At 39.2% G+C, this 16204-nt stretch overlaps 1 protein-coding gene across 2 annotated transcripts; it reads right to left on the bottom strand.

Moving 5' to 3' along the window:
* Positions 1 to 311: 311 nt before the first annotated feature.
* On the bottom strand, positions 312 to 16091 carry FASTKD2 (FAST kinase domains 2). 2 transcript variants are annotated; one of them, XM_010985452.3, is made up of 12 exons: positions 15843 to 16091; positions 14341 to 15158; positions 11925 to 12028; positions 11156 to 11264; positions 10729 to 10852; positions 10312 to 10451; positions 8991 to 9163; positions 6802 to 6965; positions 5604 to 5816; positions 5108 to 5195; positions 3298 to 3412; positions 312 to 2322 (listed from the first exon to the last, which is right to left on the bottom strand). In XM_010985452.3, exons 2-12 carry the CDS (start codon positions 15058 to 15060, stop codon positions 2203 to 2205), a joined length of 2070 nt encoding a protein of 689 aa, XP_010983754.1. In that variant the 5' UTR covers positions 15061 to 15158; positions 15843 to 16091; the 3' UTR covers positions 312 to 2202. The 2 variants fall into 2 exon arrangements, with proteins under 2 accessions (XP_010983754.1, XP_010983755.1); XM_010985453.3 differs by having other exon boundaries at positions 14341 to 14773; positions 15843 to 16083.
* Positions 16092 to 16204: the final 113 nt, after the last annotated feature.

Below are 16204 nucleotides of genomic sequence, written 5' to 3' on the forward strand. Positions count from 1 at the left end.
CCAGAAAAAGAGAATATTTACATATTCTTCTCAAGTGAAGAGTAAATCTTTATATTAATAATATTATTACTTAAACTGTTTTCCTTCACTCTGTACCTTGAGTCCATAAGTTTTTAGACTACACAGCAGTGAAGAATGCTAATACTAGTAAAACCAGTAAAAGATGAACGCCTTTTTATCTGCTATACCAACTGGTACAAATTTAAGAAAACTACTTCCCCAAAAGGTAGTTAGAAGTATTCGTGAATTTGTCCAGTCCTTTGAAAATAAGTCATAATTAGCCATGAGAAGAAACAGAAACACATTTAACATTTAAAGAATGAATTTGTTTCTTTAATAACAGAATATTTTCAACTCTTATTCTCAAGCTTGTATCATTTGGTCAAGTTAGATGGTAAAATTAGATGATGTCTAATCTGGAACAAAAGTCCAGATTTCCTGAGACACACGCTGAAAAGCAGTAGAGGATGAAATGTGGAAATCAATGATGTGGCTGAGACTCCAGAAAAATCAAATTCTTAGAAGCTTTACTTCCTCATCCATAAAATGAGGGACGTGGATTAAATGATTGATGTATTTCCTTTCAGCTCTAACCTTTTCTAAATGCAGGCAGGATAAGCTGATAAAACTTGTGACAGATGTAGTCATATTTCTGGAGATTTTTTTTATTGCCAACCTGGGGTTTCTTAACTACTTTTCTTGCAAGTCCATGTCAGCTCAGGTTCAAACTCTAGCCCTGACCTATCTATGGAGCCTTGGCAAATAATTTATCCTCTTATTAAAGATAAGGAAATAAGGGCCCCAAGAGAATCATAATAGCAGCTACACCTCAAAGAGCTGTGACAATGAAAAGAGGGAATGCATCTGAATACTTGGCGGTGCCTGGCACAGAGTAAGATGCCCAGTAAACTGCATGCCTGCGTATTTGAGGTATCGTAGTCCATCCGGGCTGGTATTAACAGAATACCATACATTGTGTGGCTTAAAAACAACAGAAATTTATTTCTCACAACTAATTGTGAGAGGCTCGGGTCCAAGAACAAGGCTCTTGGAGGATTTGGTGCTTGGTAAGGACCCCTTTCCTGGTTCAAAAATGGTCATCTTCCAAGCGACAAGGGAGCTCGCTGGGGCCTTTTTCATAAGGGCACAAATCCAATTCATGAGGACTCCACCCTCATGACCTAGTCACCTCCCAAACAGCACTGCACTGGGGGTTAGGTTTCAATATATGAATTCGGGGAGGGAGATGGGGAGAGGGAGGTATAAACATTCAGTCTTTTCCATGGGAGTAAATAATACCAACTCACATGACACTCAGGTTTCACAAGTGAAACATGCTGTATACCCAGCAGGTTAATACCAGGTAGACAGACATACCACAAACTTGAACAAATATTTCCATAGAAGAGTGAACAACATAACTGAAAATAGCCCTCGGGTCTGACTCATAAAACAGTTCAGCTATATATTTACTGTAAAAAGACTTCATGAAAAGGTGGGAGGGGAAAGGGGAAGAAAGAGAAAGGAAGGACTTCAACAACGGCCAGGACTGTGGTGTGAGCACCCCGCAGCCGACCAAGCGCACTAGATTTGAGTTCCCCGCCATCTCTGTATTATCTAGTTTCTCTTAGTATGGCCCACAAACCACTTCCACCTAGAATGCTTGTTACAACTGCAGGTGCCCGACCTTCACCCATTTTTAACATGCTATCTCATTAATTCTTACACCTTCTACAATTTGAGAACCTACTCCAATTGCTTTGTGGCCAGTGTTTGAAAATGTGGCCAATGCCTGAGTTCTTGAACAGCTTATAGCCAGAGTATAAATGTGCAGATTCCAAACCTAAGGACTGCCCACATCAACTTACCTGCAGCCCACCACAACTAAGAAACCAGTTCTTAATGCATCAAAGCTAATGAGAAAGTACAACCTACAGCTCATGAATTTGTCGAGTATCTGGGACAGTCAAAGGAATACGTATGATTGAAAAATGACACTTCTGGAATTTTCTCAGCATATTCTAAAATGCCAGTAACAACATTTATTTCATTCCTAAAATTAACTTTAACTGTGAACTGAAATAACACTTTTTGTTATAGTGAGCAGTCCCCAAAAATTCCATCAACAACTGAATTATAGTCTTTCTTAAAAGTTATTTTTACACATTTATGTCTCCTAACATTAAAAGGTTGCTTTTGACTTTAGCAGGTGCTTTGCAGATTTACATCAGCAGTAGAAAGTGCTTCCGTTGAATAGATTTTAGTCTTCAAAAATGTGACTGCATCCTTCATCTCTAGTTTTTCCATCTCCCAGTTGTTGATCTTACCAAAGAAAGAGGAAAATAATCAGTTTGCAAGCAGATGATGACATATAAGAGCTAGTTTCGAGATGCAAGTATATGAAAGTGACATCCAGCCAACTGCTTATAATGACACACATTTTAAAAGCTTAGTAAGAGTGTGTGCTAGGACTGAAGAAAGCTCTCATGGTGAGAATTACAAAAACATTAAAGGTCCATCCTCTAAAGGGTGCAAAAATTCCTTTCTTTGGATAACCTTCCTTAAACTATACATAATAGCCAATATGGGGGGAAAAGGGTTATAGAGTAGCTCATTAAGAGACATGGGCCATCTTAACCTCCGTAATCCAAGTGTGATCCATTTTTGGATACTGAAGTACCATAATCAAAATTCAATCTACTTTTCACATTATATGCAGGACTAAATGAGTTGCATTTAGATCAGTCCCAAAATTAACGTAAATATAAATATATCAGTAAGGTTCTTGCTCCACACAGTGACATCTGGAGAGGCTATTCAAGAAAAGCTGTGATGCTCAGAATCAAACGAAGCATAAAAGGGAAGAGGAAGAACCATCCTCTTACAACCGTCCAGCTTTTTCTGGTGACAGACATCCTACAACAGCCTCACACTGGCCCATGAAAACAAGGCTTTAATTAACATCTTTTCTTCTCTTGTTCAAGATGATCTAGAAATTGGATAGGTTTTGAGTGTCTTAAATTAAATAAGAAAACATATATTTACATTTTTCCTCTTGACAGAAAAGATTAGAGTTGACCAAATGCAGCATTTATAAAGCCCCTAGTAAATGAGAATAATCAGCTGGGTAGGAGCTAAATCACGTACCAGGAATGTTCTTTTTCAAAGAAAACAAAAACTAAAACATTCCAATACTGCTGCAATCCTTTTAGTCCTGGTGACCAACTTCAACCACAACACTCCTGGCAGAATGGACATCAGTAACTGAAGACTATTTCATTTGCATTTTTTTCTTACCAAGATCACATGAAAACCCATTACTTTCAAATGCCGCATTTTCATAGCAAGGAATCCTCTGGGGTGGGTTGAACCCAAACAGTAAGTAGATTTAGGAACACATAGTACAGCTACTCTGAAAACAAAAATACAAAATATGAGACTAGTTACTAACGAGATGACCACTTACAATCTTGTTGCATTCCTGTTCTTCGGAAATTTCCAAGTTGAGCTCTCCACTGACCACACTCCTCACCATTCCCTACGGTGTTACCCTTCACTTCCTTATCACTTGGCCTATATAGATAGCCCAGCACACGAAGGCTACTTTAGGAACCAGAAACTTATAATAATGCTTTCTATGAACAGCTATCCCTTAACCATCTTTAAGGACGGCTACATTCTTGATGAGGAAAACTTTCAGAGCTGAAAGCACCCATTTTAAGGCCTTCCTGTGCAGTGCTAACCACTCATCTAGATATGATTCCTGCTACCAGAAGCACTGCTGCAGACGGCGCCACACGGTAAATGCTCTTCTTAGACACACTGTCTCCCAGAGAGAGGGGCATTTAAAAGCCAGAATGGGGAGACCAAATACAAAGAAGAAAACACTAAGACAGGCAAGACTGCTGGAACGATAAAATCTAGATGTGTAACAAAAATGTGGAAGGTATAATTTGGTTTTTTCGTTGTTCTTGGTCTTCTGGAAAGATTAAGTTCATTGGGGGAAAAACAGACATTTGTATCCTTCCTGCCTTCTGTTATACTCTGGCTCTTATCTGAGATAAAGAGAAATTTTGTATCTTTAAAGGAAAGCTCTGATTCCTCATTTCTTCTTTGTACTTTAGGCTGAGAGTTCCTATATTATATTATTATGCCAGAACAGGTGAATACTTGAAAAGGAAAAAATGATCTTTAAACGAGATCAGAGAGAAAGCCTTTTTTTGAGAGGAGAAGGGTAATATGCGTAGGGAAGAGAGTAGTTTAAAAAGAGGGCCAAGGAACAAGCTAGATGGATCCAGAAAGGAGCAGGAGTTAGAACCATATGTGAATGGAGAGGGATGGGCAGGTAAGAGTCTGAATCCCGACAGGTCTTTTTTCCATACCTCTCTCTACCATATTTATGTGCATGTCCTACAAAGCAGTAGGGGATGTAAGTCACCGGGGGCCAGGATCCATGGCTGACTCGTCTTTCTGTGCTGCACAGGCCCAAGCAGAGCCTTTCCACAGAGACTGACTGAACACAGGCTGTGTGTAACATGACCTGATCCATCTGCCTAAAAGGCAGAACACTCTCAGGGTGCAGCACCGTATGTCTCCCAGAGACACCTTCTTGTAGTGTGTGAGTCAAGGAAACTGTTTCTAATTAACTTCGATATGGTTTGACCCATATGCAATACAGCTTAATTAAAAACAACTAAAGTTTCTGTATCTTTAGAAAGGTTTGGTGGTAGAGCAGGATATTTACCGGGTATTTGATTTTGGTAGAAGCCTTAATTCTTTGCAATCACTACAGCGTTATCTTGTCAAAAGTTTACACTGAGCTGTTGGTTTCAATTATGTCAACATTGTTTTACTGAACTGTTTAGTTTTAAAACCTAATTTTTAAAAACAGCCTGTTTCATTAAATGGCCAACTCCAATCCACTGTCTTCAACCACAGTGCCCACATTTATACCTACAGAGTAGATTAAAGGATGAGAAGTCTCGTGGTGCATTACAAGTCCCATACAAATATAAGGTCTTAGTATTGTTACTGCAATTTGGTATAAAGTCTTTGAGAATTAAAATTTAAATCTGGAAAGCTCAGCAAATGAGTATGTGTAAATAACCTCTGAATATCTGTAGCAGAAGTTACCACATCCGCGTCAGAAAATGGAAGCACTTGGCTCCTGTTAGTATCCATTCTGATTTCGAAATCTGAAAGAAAAGAATTGATATTAACTTTTCAAATATTGCTCAGAGTGATATTTTGTTTCAAAATACTGGGAAGACCAGTAATGATAATGGCAGCAGCTAAGATACACTTCGAGCTTACTCACCACGCGCCAGATACTAGTCTGGATTTTGTGTGTAGACGCTCACTTGTGCATCACAGGAGCCCTATGAGGTGGGTACCATTATTACTGCCATTTTACAGACAAGGAAACAGAGGCTGGTAAGTGCCCAAAGCACAGTGCTGGTAAGTAGTAGACAGAAAAATCCAACTGCAGGCAGTCCAGCTCCAGAGCCAGAGCTGCGCTGCGCTAAACTGCCGCACAGAACTCCTGCTCTTTTGTCGGAAGAAAACAAAAATAAAAGAGAAGAAAATCATATAAAGTCCCATACCAATATAATAATTATGTGGCAACTGCACACTTTTTGAGAAGTATCCTTCTCCCAGAAGGCTACTGAGGGCCTCCACAGCCTTCGCATTTGGCTGTAACGGCGCGAGTGAAGGCTTTGGCAGCGCTAAGTGGATGTCCTTGTGATACGGAGCGTCGTCAAGTTTTAGACAAGTGGCCAAAATATGAAGCTTGTGAACATTCCTCTCCACGTCACCTCAAAAAGAAGAGAAAGAAAATATATAGTTAAGAAAAAAGTTAGTGCATTTAAGAAACGTATTAATATACCTATAATTCTGATCATCTGCTTCTTGTTAGGAGGGATCTCTCCAGGTCTCCCTAGTTCCCACAGCGTGTGGATCAATGCCCTGTATATGATAATGTTTTCAGGTTTAAAGTCTCTTCCAAGGTGCTTTAGCCTAAACTCTTCATTGAACAGACGAGGAAATGCCCAGGAATGTTAAAACGCCTCATGATTAAGTAAAGGCAAATCTGGGACTAGAATCCAGGTCTCCTGGGTTCAGGGCTGTTTCTTCCATATTAGACTGCTTGAAAAATCAGCACATGGTGTTCCTTCATCCCTGTTCAACTTCGAAATTTCATACGTTGCTTTTAAAAGAATTTAAACTACTATGTTCCCAGACACAGCATCAAATTGTATATGTCTATCCTGATATTGCTTTTCCTTATTTAATATTAAAGACTGAAAGTCAACAATTAATTTGGCTCCAAGAGTAAATAAATTCACTACTTTGGTACGTGTTTGGCTTCTTGATCTAATGGGCTATGCCCTCATTATAGGCCGTGAATAGAAAGTGTTTATAACTGCAAAAGTTGACTTCACTTGGCTTTAGATGTGACATATAAGGATTAGAAGCACAAACGCCTCTGATCAAGGCATAAAGAACAGCTTGGACATTCGGCCTTTGTGCAGGTGCATAAAGTGTAAACAGAAGGAACAGTGATGCTGTGTTTCTTATTCTTGCCTCCTACGTGCAGGATCTGTCATTCATTTAAAGGCGGCTCCTTACGTCTGCTGGTTTGAGGCACTGCCCTGACTTCACCGTTACTGGCCCTTTCATCAGTAGCAGCCGCTCCACACGTTTTAGCTAACACTGCTGCAGCTAAGACCCCACTCAGAATCACCAGGCGGCCTGCTGGTTCTGCCTTATTTCAGTCACCGCGGCACAATGATGTCCTACCTGAGGTCAGCAGCTCATTGATGATGTCCTTCTGGAGAAGCTGATTAACAGGGGCCAGAGGGAAATGGTTCATCAAGCAAAATGAACACACAGCATTTAATAGGTTTTCAGAAGAGATGTGGTGAAGACTACCAGTCAGAGCATTAGTCATAACGTCTAGGAACCTGCAGGGGAAGCCAGGAAAGTCAGCTTTCAAATATGAATAGAAGACAAGGTCATGGCCGAGCTAGTGAGGTGTCAAGGAACCAAATGGCTTTAAGGGGCTAAAACAATCAGGCTTGCAGTAAGTATTTACACATCTTTCAGGTCAGGTAGCTATCTCATAACAAATATATATACGCAACCAACATTAACTACTGCTGTGTGTCTACCACAGGGCAAATGTTTCTAGGCTTTAACTCATTTAAGTCCTGAACTCTGTGGGACAGGTATCATTATTATCCTCATAATAAACATGAGTCAACAGGCTGAGCAAGGCTGAGTAATAACTTGTCCGAGGATGCACCGCCAGGAAGTAGCAGAGACAACACTGGAAACCAAGCTGCCAGGGTCAGAGCCTTTTAACCATTGTGCTAGATCTTTATCATGAGTAAGACTATAAGGCTTGGAACACCATTGCAGTTTTGTGACCAGTTAAAATTCTCTAGCTATCAATACTGAGTTAAAAGAATTGTAAGTCTAATCCTACCACCCAGAGCTCATGTTATGCAGTATGACAAAGCCGTGAAGCACAGCGCAAGAGAGGAGAGATCAAAGTCAGGCCAGGTCACTTGCCCAGGGGGCCACTGCTAATATAGGGCACAGATACACTTTGAACCCACATCTGTGTGACTCTGAGGGCATAAGCTATATACCATTATATAGGAAAAAATGAAGTACTTGCAAAGTACTGTGATAGTGTGCAGGAAAGCAAGAAGGCAGGGTAGCTCTGGGGATAAGGGAGAATGTCAATAAGTGGAAAAGATGGCAAAGGGAAGATCACTTGAAACTAGCAAGAAAATGGAGCCCTGAAAGCATATGCTATTCAAGCTGCAGTGACTTGTGAGGCTGAGGCACAGGCAGGGACTCACAGCAGGGTCAGTACGCCCCGCAATAAGCTCTTAGTAACCATAAGCCCTAAAAGGAAATGTTTGAGATCAACTGGGCAGTCCCGTGGGGAGCAAGAAAGGCTCAGGAAGGCGGAGCAGGGCTGCCAGAGCGACAGCAGGCTGGGGAGAATGTAATGGGTCCCAGAGACAACAGCGACACTTATTAAGGGATAACTGACGGGATCCAGAGCACCTGCCGAAGGGCGGGGCTGCAGCCCGGGTGGTACTCACCCCTCCAGTCTTCTCTCATCCTGCTCCTTACGCTGGACCTCGTGCTGCAGCAACACCAAAACATGTCGCTCCTGCACATGCTCTGCTGGCTCTTTCCTCCCTGACTTGAACACGGAGTCCCTTCTGCTAAGAAAGCTCTTTCCTGCCTATCTTCCCATGGTTTATTCCTCCCCAGCCTCCTTTCAAGATCTGCTCAGGTACCCTCTCCTCCAGGCAGGATGCTCGGCAAGCACCCTGACCCGCCACTTCGCCAGGCTAGGATGCTCGCACGTCCCTCCTTTAGTCCCGTGCATTCTGTATACAACACTATCACTTCAGTTTTCATGCTATACCTAATTGCCAGTTATGACATGTTACGTGCATTTCTGGTTTTTAATGAGCCCTAACAATGTAGAGAGGAAGGAAAGATGTTCTGGGTAGAGAGCAGAGATACAAAAGAGCATGGCATGTTTGAAGAAGTGTTGTATTTAATAGCAGAAATGCATGGCTGTGGCTAAACATGAAAAGAAGAGACAGCAGCACTTTGGGACCAAATGAATAGTTAGAGTCAAAACTAAACTATAAACTCAGGGGTTGAGGATATAAGCTGGGAGAGCTTGAAATGAAAACTTCTGTGCTGAATTAACAAGAAAATCATTTAAAAAAAAAAACAAAGAAACAAGCAAGATGAAAAACAGCAAAGATAAAATAAAAGATTCTATTTAACTTCATAAATAAGGAATATTATGTTTTGCTTCTTGAAATGGATGATGGCCATGGATGGGTTCATTTGTAATAATTCACTGAGCTTATGATGACCTATAACCTTTCCTCTAAGTGTGAGGCGTGGCAATAAAAAAGTTAAAAAAAACAAAAAGAACAAGTACATACTCGCGGGCCTGGCATGTGTCCAAGTGATTGAGAGAAGAATACACATTAAGAATGGAGACAAGGCTTTTCACATTTAGGAAGCCAGGTTCATCTGCTGCTTTCTTCATAAACAAGTCCATCAAACCAACAGGCCGAAAGCCAAAGTTTTCAAATAAAATCAGGAGAAAAAGAACCTAAAAAAATAAAGAATTGAGGGAAAACTTCTAAAGGATTACAGTATGCTAAGGGTAACTTTTTTAAATCTCAGAAAATGTAAACAGCAATAGAATTGTCCTGATTGACCAAATATCCCCTTAAAAGGAACGATTGTCTTTTCTTCACAAAATCTGTTCCAGTTATTCTTGAATCAGTGTAATCTCTTTTCCTAAGCTGAGAACCAGAGCATACAATGGTTTCCTTATTTCCATTTCATTTAAAAGAAATCCTCTCTACATGCTTTTCATATAACAGACCTGAAAATTACCTTTAAATATACCTTTTCTGAAGTTTTTCAAAATAACCAAGTCAATTTTGAACTGCTCCCCCTTCTAAACCTAGACACTTCCTAGATTCTAATAGATAACTCAAAATTTTCTATGTTCAATATTAATTCCTATTAATGAGAACGGAGCTGAAATACTATGATTAACATAAATGTTCCAGTTCACCTCTCATTTCCCTCTTAGTCCTTCTCACAATAAGCACTTCTCACAATTAGGAACTCCCTTTCCAAAATCAGCTTCCATAGTAAACTCAATATTCACCCTTTCCTCCCTTCCAAAGTTGACTAAACCAGGGATTTGACCTGGTTGCCACTACTTCACCACCAAAAGAAGTTTTTTACCAGCTGCTTCATTTAGATGTTTTATTATTAACACAGCCCCTGAATTTAAAGGTTCTTACTGTGGAAGAAACAAGCAAACATTTCATAAATAGAAAACACATACAATCATTAACTAGTGACATTTTATTCTTCAAAAAGCATAAGCCTGTCACATCACCTGTCTTTATTATTCCAACAAAGGAAAAGTGGAAAGACAGAAACAGCCCTGAGTCTCCAACTGAAGTACCATATAATCTTTTGAAAAAAACAAACAGAAAAGCAAACTTTGGACGATATAATTTTTGTTTCATATAGAAGGATGTCAAGACATTGAACAGTATATTAACAGGTAACCCCCAGATAGAAATAATAAGGAGTTAATTTTCAAGTCAGTTTAGCATTGGAATATTTTGGAATCTTAACTGCTTTAAACTGATAGAGAAATACTTCAAATGCTAAAGAAATTAGTATGTGTCTTGAAAGTTTCTGAGGCTTATTCTAAACTATTAACATACGTACTTGTTTCAACTTCCAGATGTCAAAAGTTGTAGCCACGTAATCTGCTATTCCCTTAAAAAGATCCATATTAAGATATCGGAGGTCTCTGCAAGACTGCAATATGTTGATTAACATTTTTAAAGGACATCCATGGATATTACCTTTAAGAATGAGTTAGATAAACAAAAATTAATGGCTTTGACTGTAAGATCCAAGATATTCTATATGCAACACTTTTGTTTCTTTAAAAAAAAGTATCACTATATTTTGTAAAAAAAAAAGAAAACAAAACAAAACTATAGGCAAAAATAAAACTTCGCTCTAACCATATCATCAGGTATTTTTTATATAACTGCAAAGTTTTTAAAACAAACAAAACAATAAAGTCCAGAACAGTAGGCCAGATGCTACACATCACATAAGAAAAATTGCCCTTACTTGTGACCATCGCACTGCATTCATTCAGAAGGATAACAGAACGGTAATTCATGGCAGCCAGTACCTCAAACATATGCTGGCTATTCAAAACAGAAAATTGGTCTAATTCCTTCAAGGCTTTCATCTAAAGAAAAACAAACTTAAATTTAGTTTATCACTTGTAGCAAAATAGACTAAACTTTTATATTTAAATTAAAAAAGATTAAGTCTGAGCAAAGACAGACAACTAGATATATAGATAAATATATGTAAACACTTATATATACAGATAAATATAAATCTACTTCTGTTATTTCAATTCAGCAAAGTTAAAGCCAAAAGCACAACAACATCCTTCTAAAAAACTGACTTTAGGAGGTGATAGCAAGTCACAAGAAATATTTTTTTTCAAATTTCACCCAACAGAGAAAATTCAGAAGGTGTTTACCTCCAATTTCCTTTTAAGACCAATCGGTGCATCTTTTCCAATACATTTCATTACAGTTTGTAAAGTGAAGACATGTTCTATTTTCCAGACTTGCTGATCAACTAGCATCCTGTCATTGAACAGAATAAATACCACAGTCCTAAGATCTTAAAACCAGAAGAGAAATCTTAAAAGTCATTTGGTCCAGCTCCGACTTCTAGGCCCAAAGAAAAGATCTGCCTGCCCAAGAGAGTGTAAATAGTGAGTGAGAGCTCCAGGACCAGCCTCATATTGTTTCCTCTCACACTATTCTGCTATCTTTATGCATGAACAAATATTGGGAGATTAAACCAGGATATCTCAATGCAGTCAAGGAAAAAGAGAATTAAGAATTATCCTCACCAACCTATGACATTAGATACGTTGCATTAATTTCAACCTCCTTTTCTAGCTGGGCCAGTGTCATGTGACCTCCACATAGTGCTCAAATAACCATTACGAATTGAGTACATAACAATTCTCCCCCAGCGCACATCAGTACTATGCTTTAAGATAACTTTAGATTTCAATGCTACCCGCACCTTTTTTATGTTGGACCCTGAAAGAAGCATTATTTCCAGCTTTACCTGATGCAGAGTCAGGATTTTAAGTTTAATATGGTATTAAAGACTATAACTACCAATAAAGTCTCCCCCCCCCGCCACCGCCACCCAAAAAAGAGAAGCTTGACTTTCATCTTGGTTTTTTACTCACGATAAGAGAAACAGAGAAAGCATAAGAGATTTCTCACCACAACCCTGCTCGAAGGACATCCACATTCTTGCATGGCTCCATAGCCTCTAAAATAGTTGACAAAATTGAAAGACATTTCTCATCACATTCATTGATACGCTCCTGTTGAAATATAATTACAAAAAACACTATAGATGATGAGCTGATAGTAGTCTATCTCACCCAAGCAAAACTAATGAACCGATGCTTTTAAGTAAAGGATTAAGTATCAAACCAATAATTTCATACAGAGTCAGTCCACAGTAAACAGCATCTTTGGAAAATAAGATGTCATATGTAAAAAAATCTTCCAAATAATTAATACACATTCTTTTATGCATCAACACCTTTTTTACATTCCCATTATCACTGAAAATCCATTTGACATTGATTATATTCCTCTGCTTCTTAAATAACTCTTTATCAAACATTATTTTTACCCTTTCTTAAGACCCAAGGCCACCACAACGACAAGAAGTCCAGTAATATAAGACCTATTTTCCCATTCGTAAAGAATCTTAAACATCAGTGCCCTTACAATTTCCCTATATCCTTTCCTGGGTATCAAAGTGCAGCCTCAGTTGTGAACTTTCTGATTCACATTTGCTGTCACATTTTACCACCACTATCTGGGCCTCAAGAGGAGCCCCAGGCTCCGTAGATCCTTCTTTCAAATCCCCTGACTTGGGTACTAATTCAGGCTCCAGGAGCGGCGGTGGGCCTCCCTTAGAAAGTGACTAGTAACAATACACCTTCCTTAGCACTCTACTATTTAATCACAACTAGTCTATACACTCAAGAGTACTTGTGACTGTATCTGAGGTAACGCAGGCTGAAAGATGTATGCTCTTTTGCTAAAATTACATGACTATTAAGTTACAAAGTCTCAAGTCAGAACCAGATAAAAAATGGATACTACTGGAAGGAAAAAAGGTCTCATTCCCATGAGAGGGTTTCCACTAACAATTTAGAGCATTATGTCAAAATCTGCTGTAAAAGAAAAGACCACTTGGCCAACGGTTTGAAGGGCAAATTCCCTGATGATATATTATCCTTTCAACCACAGCTAAAACGTCTTTGCAACATTTCAACAGGTTAGTGAGGTGAGATACAACTATATATTCTGATTCCAAATATTCACTGTTTATACCTCACCAATGCAGATGCTATGATGTGAACACCTTAGAGCGTCACTGACCAGGTAGAGTGACTTACTGTAATCACTTTTAAATAACTATATAGGAAACACAGTCTACCAAAAAAATGGATATACTGCAGTTTAAACACACACACACAATACAAATTAGTTCCTGGCTGAGAATATATGGAAATCACAATAATGAAAAAGTTGAGGTTAAAAACTCTCATATATCTATGAACTCAATTCTTGAATTCTATAGTAGGATAGGATATATGTCAGATCATCCTCAGGAAATTCTTGTCTTTTAAAAAATTATTTCATTATGATCACTGAGTTCAGAAGTCTGAAGAGTCCACTCTTAAAAGGTAAATGACTTTTTTAATGAATTTTTCTTTAGCCAAGTCTGGTGTCATTTCGGTGACATCAAAAAGGACACTGATTCCTTTGTTTGAAACTAAAAGTGGCTCCCCTATCCAATTTCATTCTCTTTCCAATCCATTTCCCACTCACACAGTGAGCTAAATATAAATTTGAGTATGTCGATCTTTGCCTAAAATATTTCAATGGATCCCCATTGTCCATAGGATAAACCCAAACTCCTTAGCCAGGAATAAAAGGTTCTTTATAATTTGCCCCCCTTTGTTTCAGTTTTATGCCTATAACATAGTAAATGTGTGACTCATTAAATGAAGGTTATTTTTGTAATTACCTACAAAATAGCTGTCTTCCCTTCAAGATTATAAGGACAGGAAGATGTCTTCTCTATCGCTACATCCCTGGTGACAAGTGTAGTAACGTTTATTGCATCAATAAAGGAATCCACTAGCTGTGTGACTTTAGCCAAGTGACTTAACATCACTAGATCTGTTTCCTCATCTGCAAAACTGAGATAACATCAACCTTACAGGGTTATTGTGAAGACTGATTAAGACTATACAGGTAAATGGTGTAGTTACTCAATAAACATTAGACCCCTTCCCTTCCCTTTTCACTCTCTTTCAAGCACCCAATCTTTCCTTGCATATCTTGAATCTCTCCTCATTTTAGCTTATTCGCTATTTTTGAACTCTGGAGAAGAAAAATGGGGCAAGCTTTCATAAAGTTCTATAGCAGAAGGAAGATCTAGCTAACTTAAGGTCTCTAAATCATACATTACCTATGTAGAAATAAAAATAAGTAAACTACCATTTCACTGATAAGTCTCTTTCAAGGAGGCTACATGACATTTTCCCATCATTCTTTCAAGATACACTAAACCAAATAAAAGTATATTTAAGTCTCCTTTTGACTTTACCTGGACCACCCTCAGCAAAGTCTGTATGAGTAGGGTGTTCTGAGGAATTCCGAGCTTCACCATAGCATGAAGACTGAACAGCAGGCTGTTATAGTGTATGATCTTGGCTTCTCTCATACTGTGTTCGCACAGCTGGCTAAACGCAGGGTGGTTAAACATCAGTTGTTTTTCAAAGCGCTTCTGGTCGTCAGACATCCTTTTAGCAATTACCCACATTGCTGAGAAATAGTTACTACTAGGAAACGTAGGTGCTTCAGAAAATAGATCTAATACATCACTCAGGGAATTACACTTCTCAGACAGTTTTCTACAGCTGACAGGGGTTGGTTTTGTTCGCTTGGTGACTTCTTCATTGGAGGCCTCATGATGAAAGTTTATTTTCTTCAATCCATTATCAGAGACAAGGAAGTGTTTTGAGTCAAAGGACAGTCTCCTAGGACAAAGTAGTCTGTCAATTGTAAGCGCTGTTACAATTCTTATGCCCTTTGTTTGAAAGCCATCATCTCCTGATTTACAAATTAAGGCACCCTGAAAGAGACATCTAATAGAGGATTGTATTGTATTACCAAAGTTATTTAAGAAGTTTCTTGGGTTCCAGTTTGAATAAACAATTTGTGGTCTGCAAAATCCCAAAGGATACAGCCTCACAGTTCTGCCCGTTGGAACTAAAGTTCTGAATTGCCTGAGGTTCTGTAAAAAGGAACCTGCTCTGTTATTCATTTTGCCAGCCGCTGAAACACTTTCTAATGGCTTTAAAGTTGTCAAGATGACAAACACGTCGCTTCTATTAATGAAAGAAAACACATGCCGTTGTTTTCCTGTAGGGGAAGGGGTTATGAAAAAATAAAAATTTGAGTAAACTTTCTACTTAAATATATGAAATGTATTTAACAGAGACTTAAGTGGGAACAGAGGGAGACATTAAGATCTACGTTAAAAAAGTAAAACTATTTTACCAATATAGTCTTCCTCCACTTCTACCAATGTATATACACCATCTTAAAGGAGCAACGTTACTCTGAAAGCCGTCGTTGTGTAAACAAGGGTTTTTTTTGTTGTTGTTGTTAAAACATGACGTGGGTTTCTGATGGGAAAGTTTTCCTACAAAGCTTCCTCTGCAGTGAGGGATTTTATGTTATTACTGCCTTGGAGATGTCTTCAATGAAAATTAAGGGTTTAACGTTGATGGATACTTTTTAACACGAGGATTTAACAACGGCCGAACCAGGACTATTAAGAATAAGTACCTGGACAAGTAGAACGGCTCAGGAGAGGAAGCAGCAAATTAAAGTGACGCTTGCACGTGGCCCGCGCTAAACAGACAGATACAAGCAGCCAGTATACACCAGGTCTCAGAACCGGTGTCGGGAGTCCGTCCTTTCGGAGCTGGGCCCCCAAGTATTAACCCATCTCCCTAAACTTACTTTCTAGGAAACTCCTGAGACCCTTCTCCGAAAGGAAAGAAGCCTGAAGAGTTTTGCCTATGTTCGTCGTCCACTCACCTTAGATCAAAACCCCCAGTTACATGCAGGCGCAGCCATGACAGTTTCCCCGAGAGCTGAGCGTATCGCGAGATTTTACGGATCCTTCCTAGGTCAAAAAGTGTACGTTCGCGGCAATTGCAGACGGTTTTCTTAGCGTGAAGAAAGCTTACTGAAAGGAACGACTCGTTTTTCCTAGCTACAGGAATAGGAGTAAAGGTGTCCACGCAGCTTTCAGTGGCAATGTATAATCATATACCCCAATACCTAACCCCTCCAACTGGGCGCCAGACTCCGCTCTCAGCTTCAGAGTGCGCCTGCGCCGCGTCCTCAGCGGCGTGGTTGCCTGGAAACCGTGGAGCCGCGGTTCCAGCCGCTGGGTC

The sequence above is a fragment of the Camelus dromedarius genome, chromosome 4 (assembly GCF_036321535.1).
Source record: "Camelus dromedarius isolate mCamDro1 chromosome 4, mCamDro1.pat, whole genome shotgun sequence".
Taxonomy (NCBI): Eukaryota; Metazoa; Chordata; class Mammalia; order Artiodactyla; family Camelidae; genus Camelus; species Camelus dromedarius.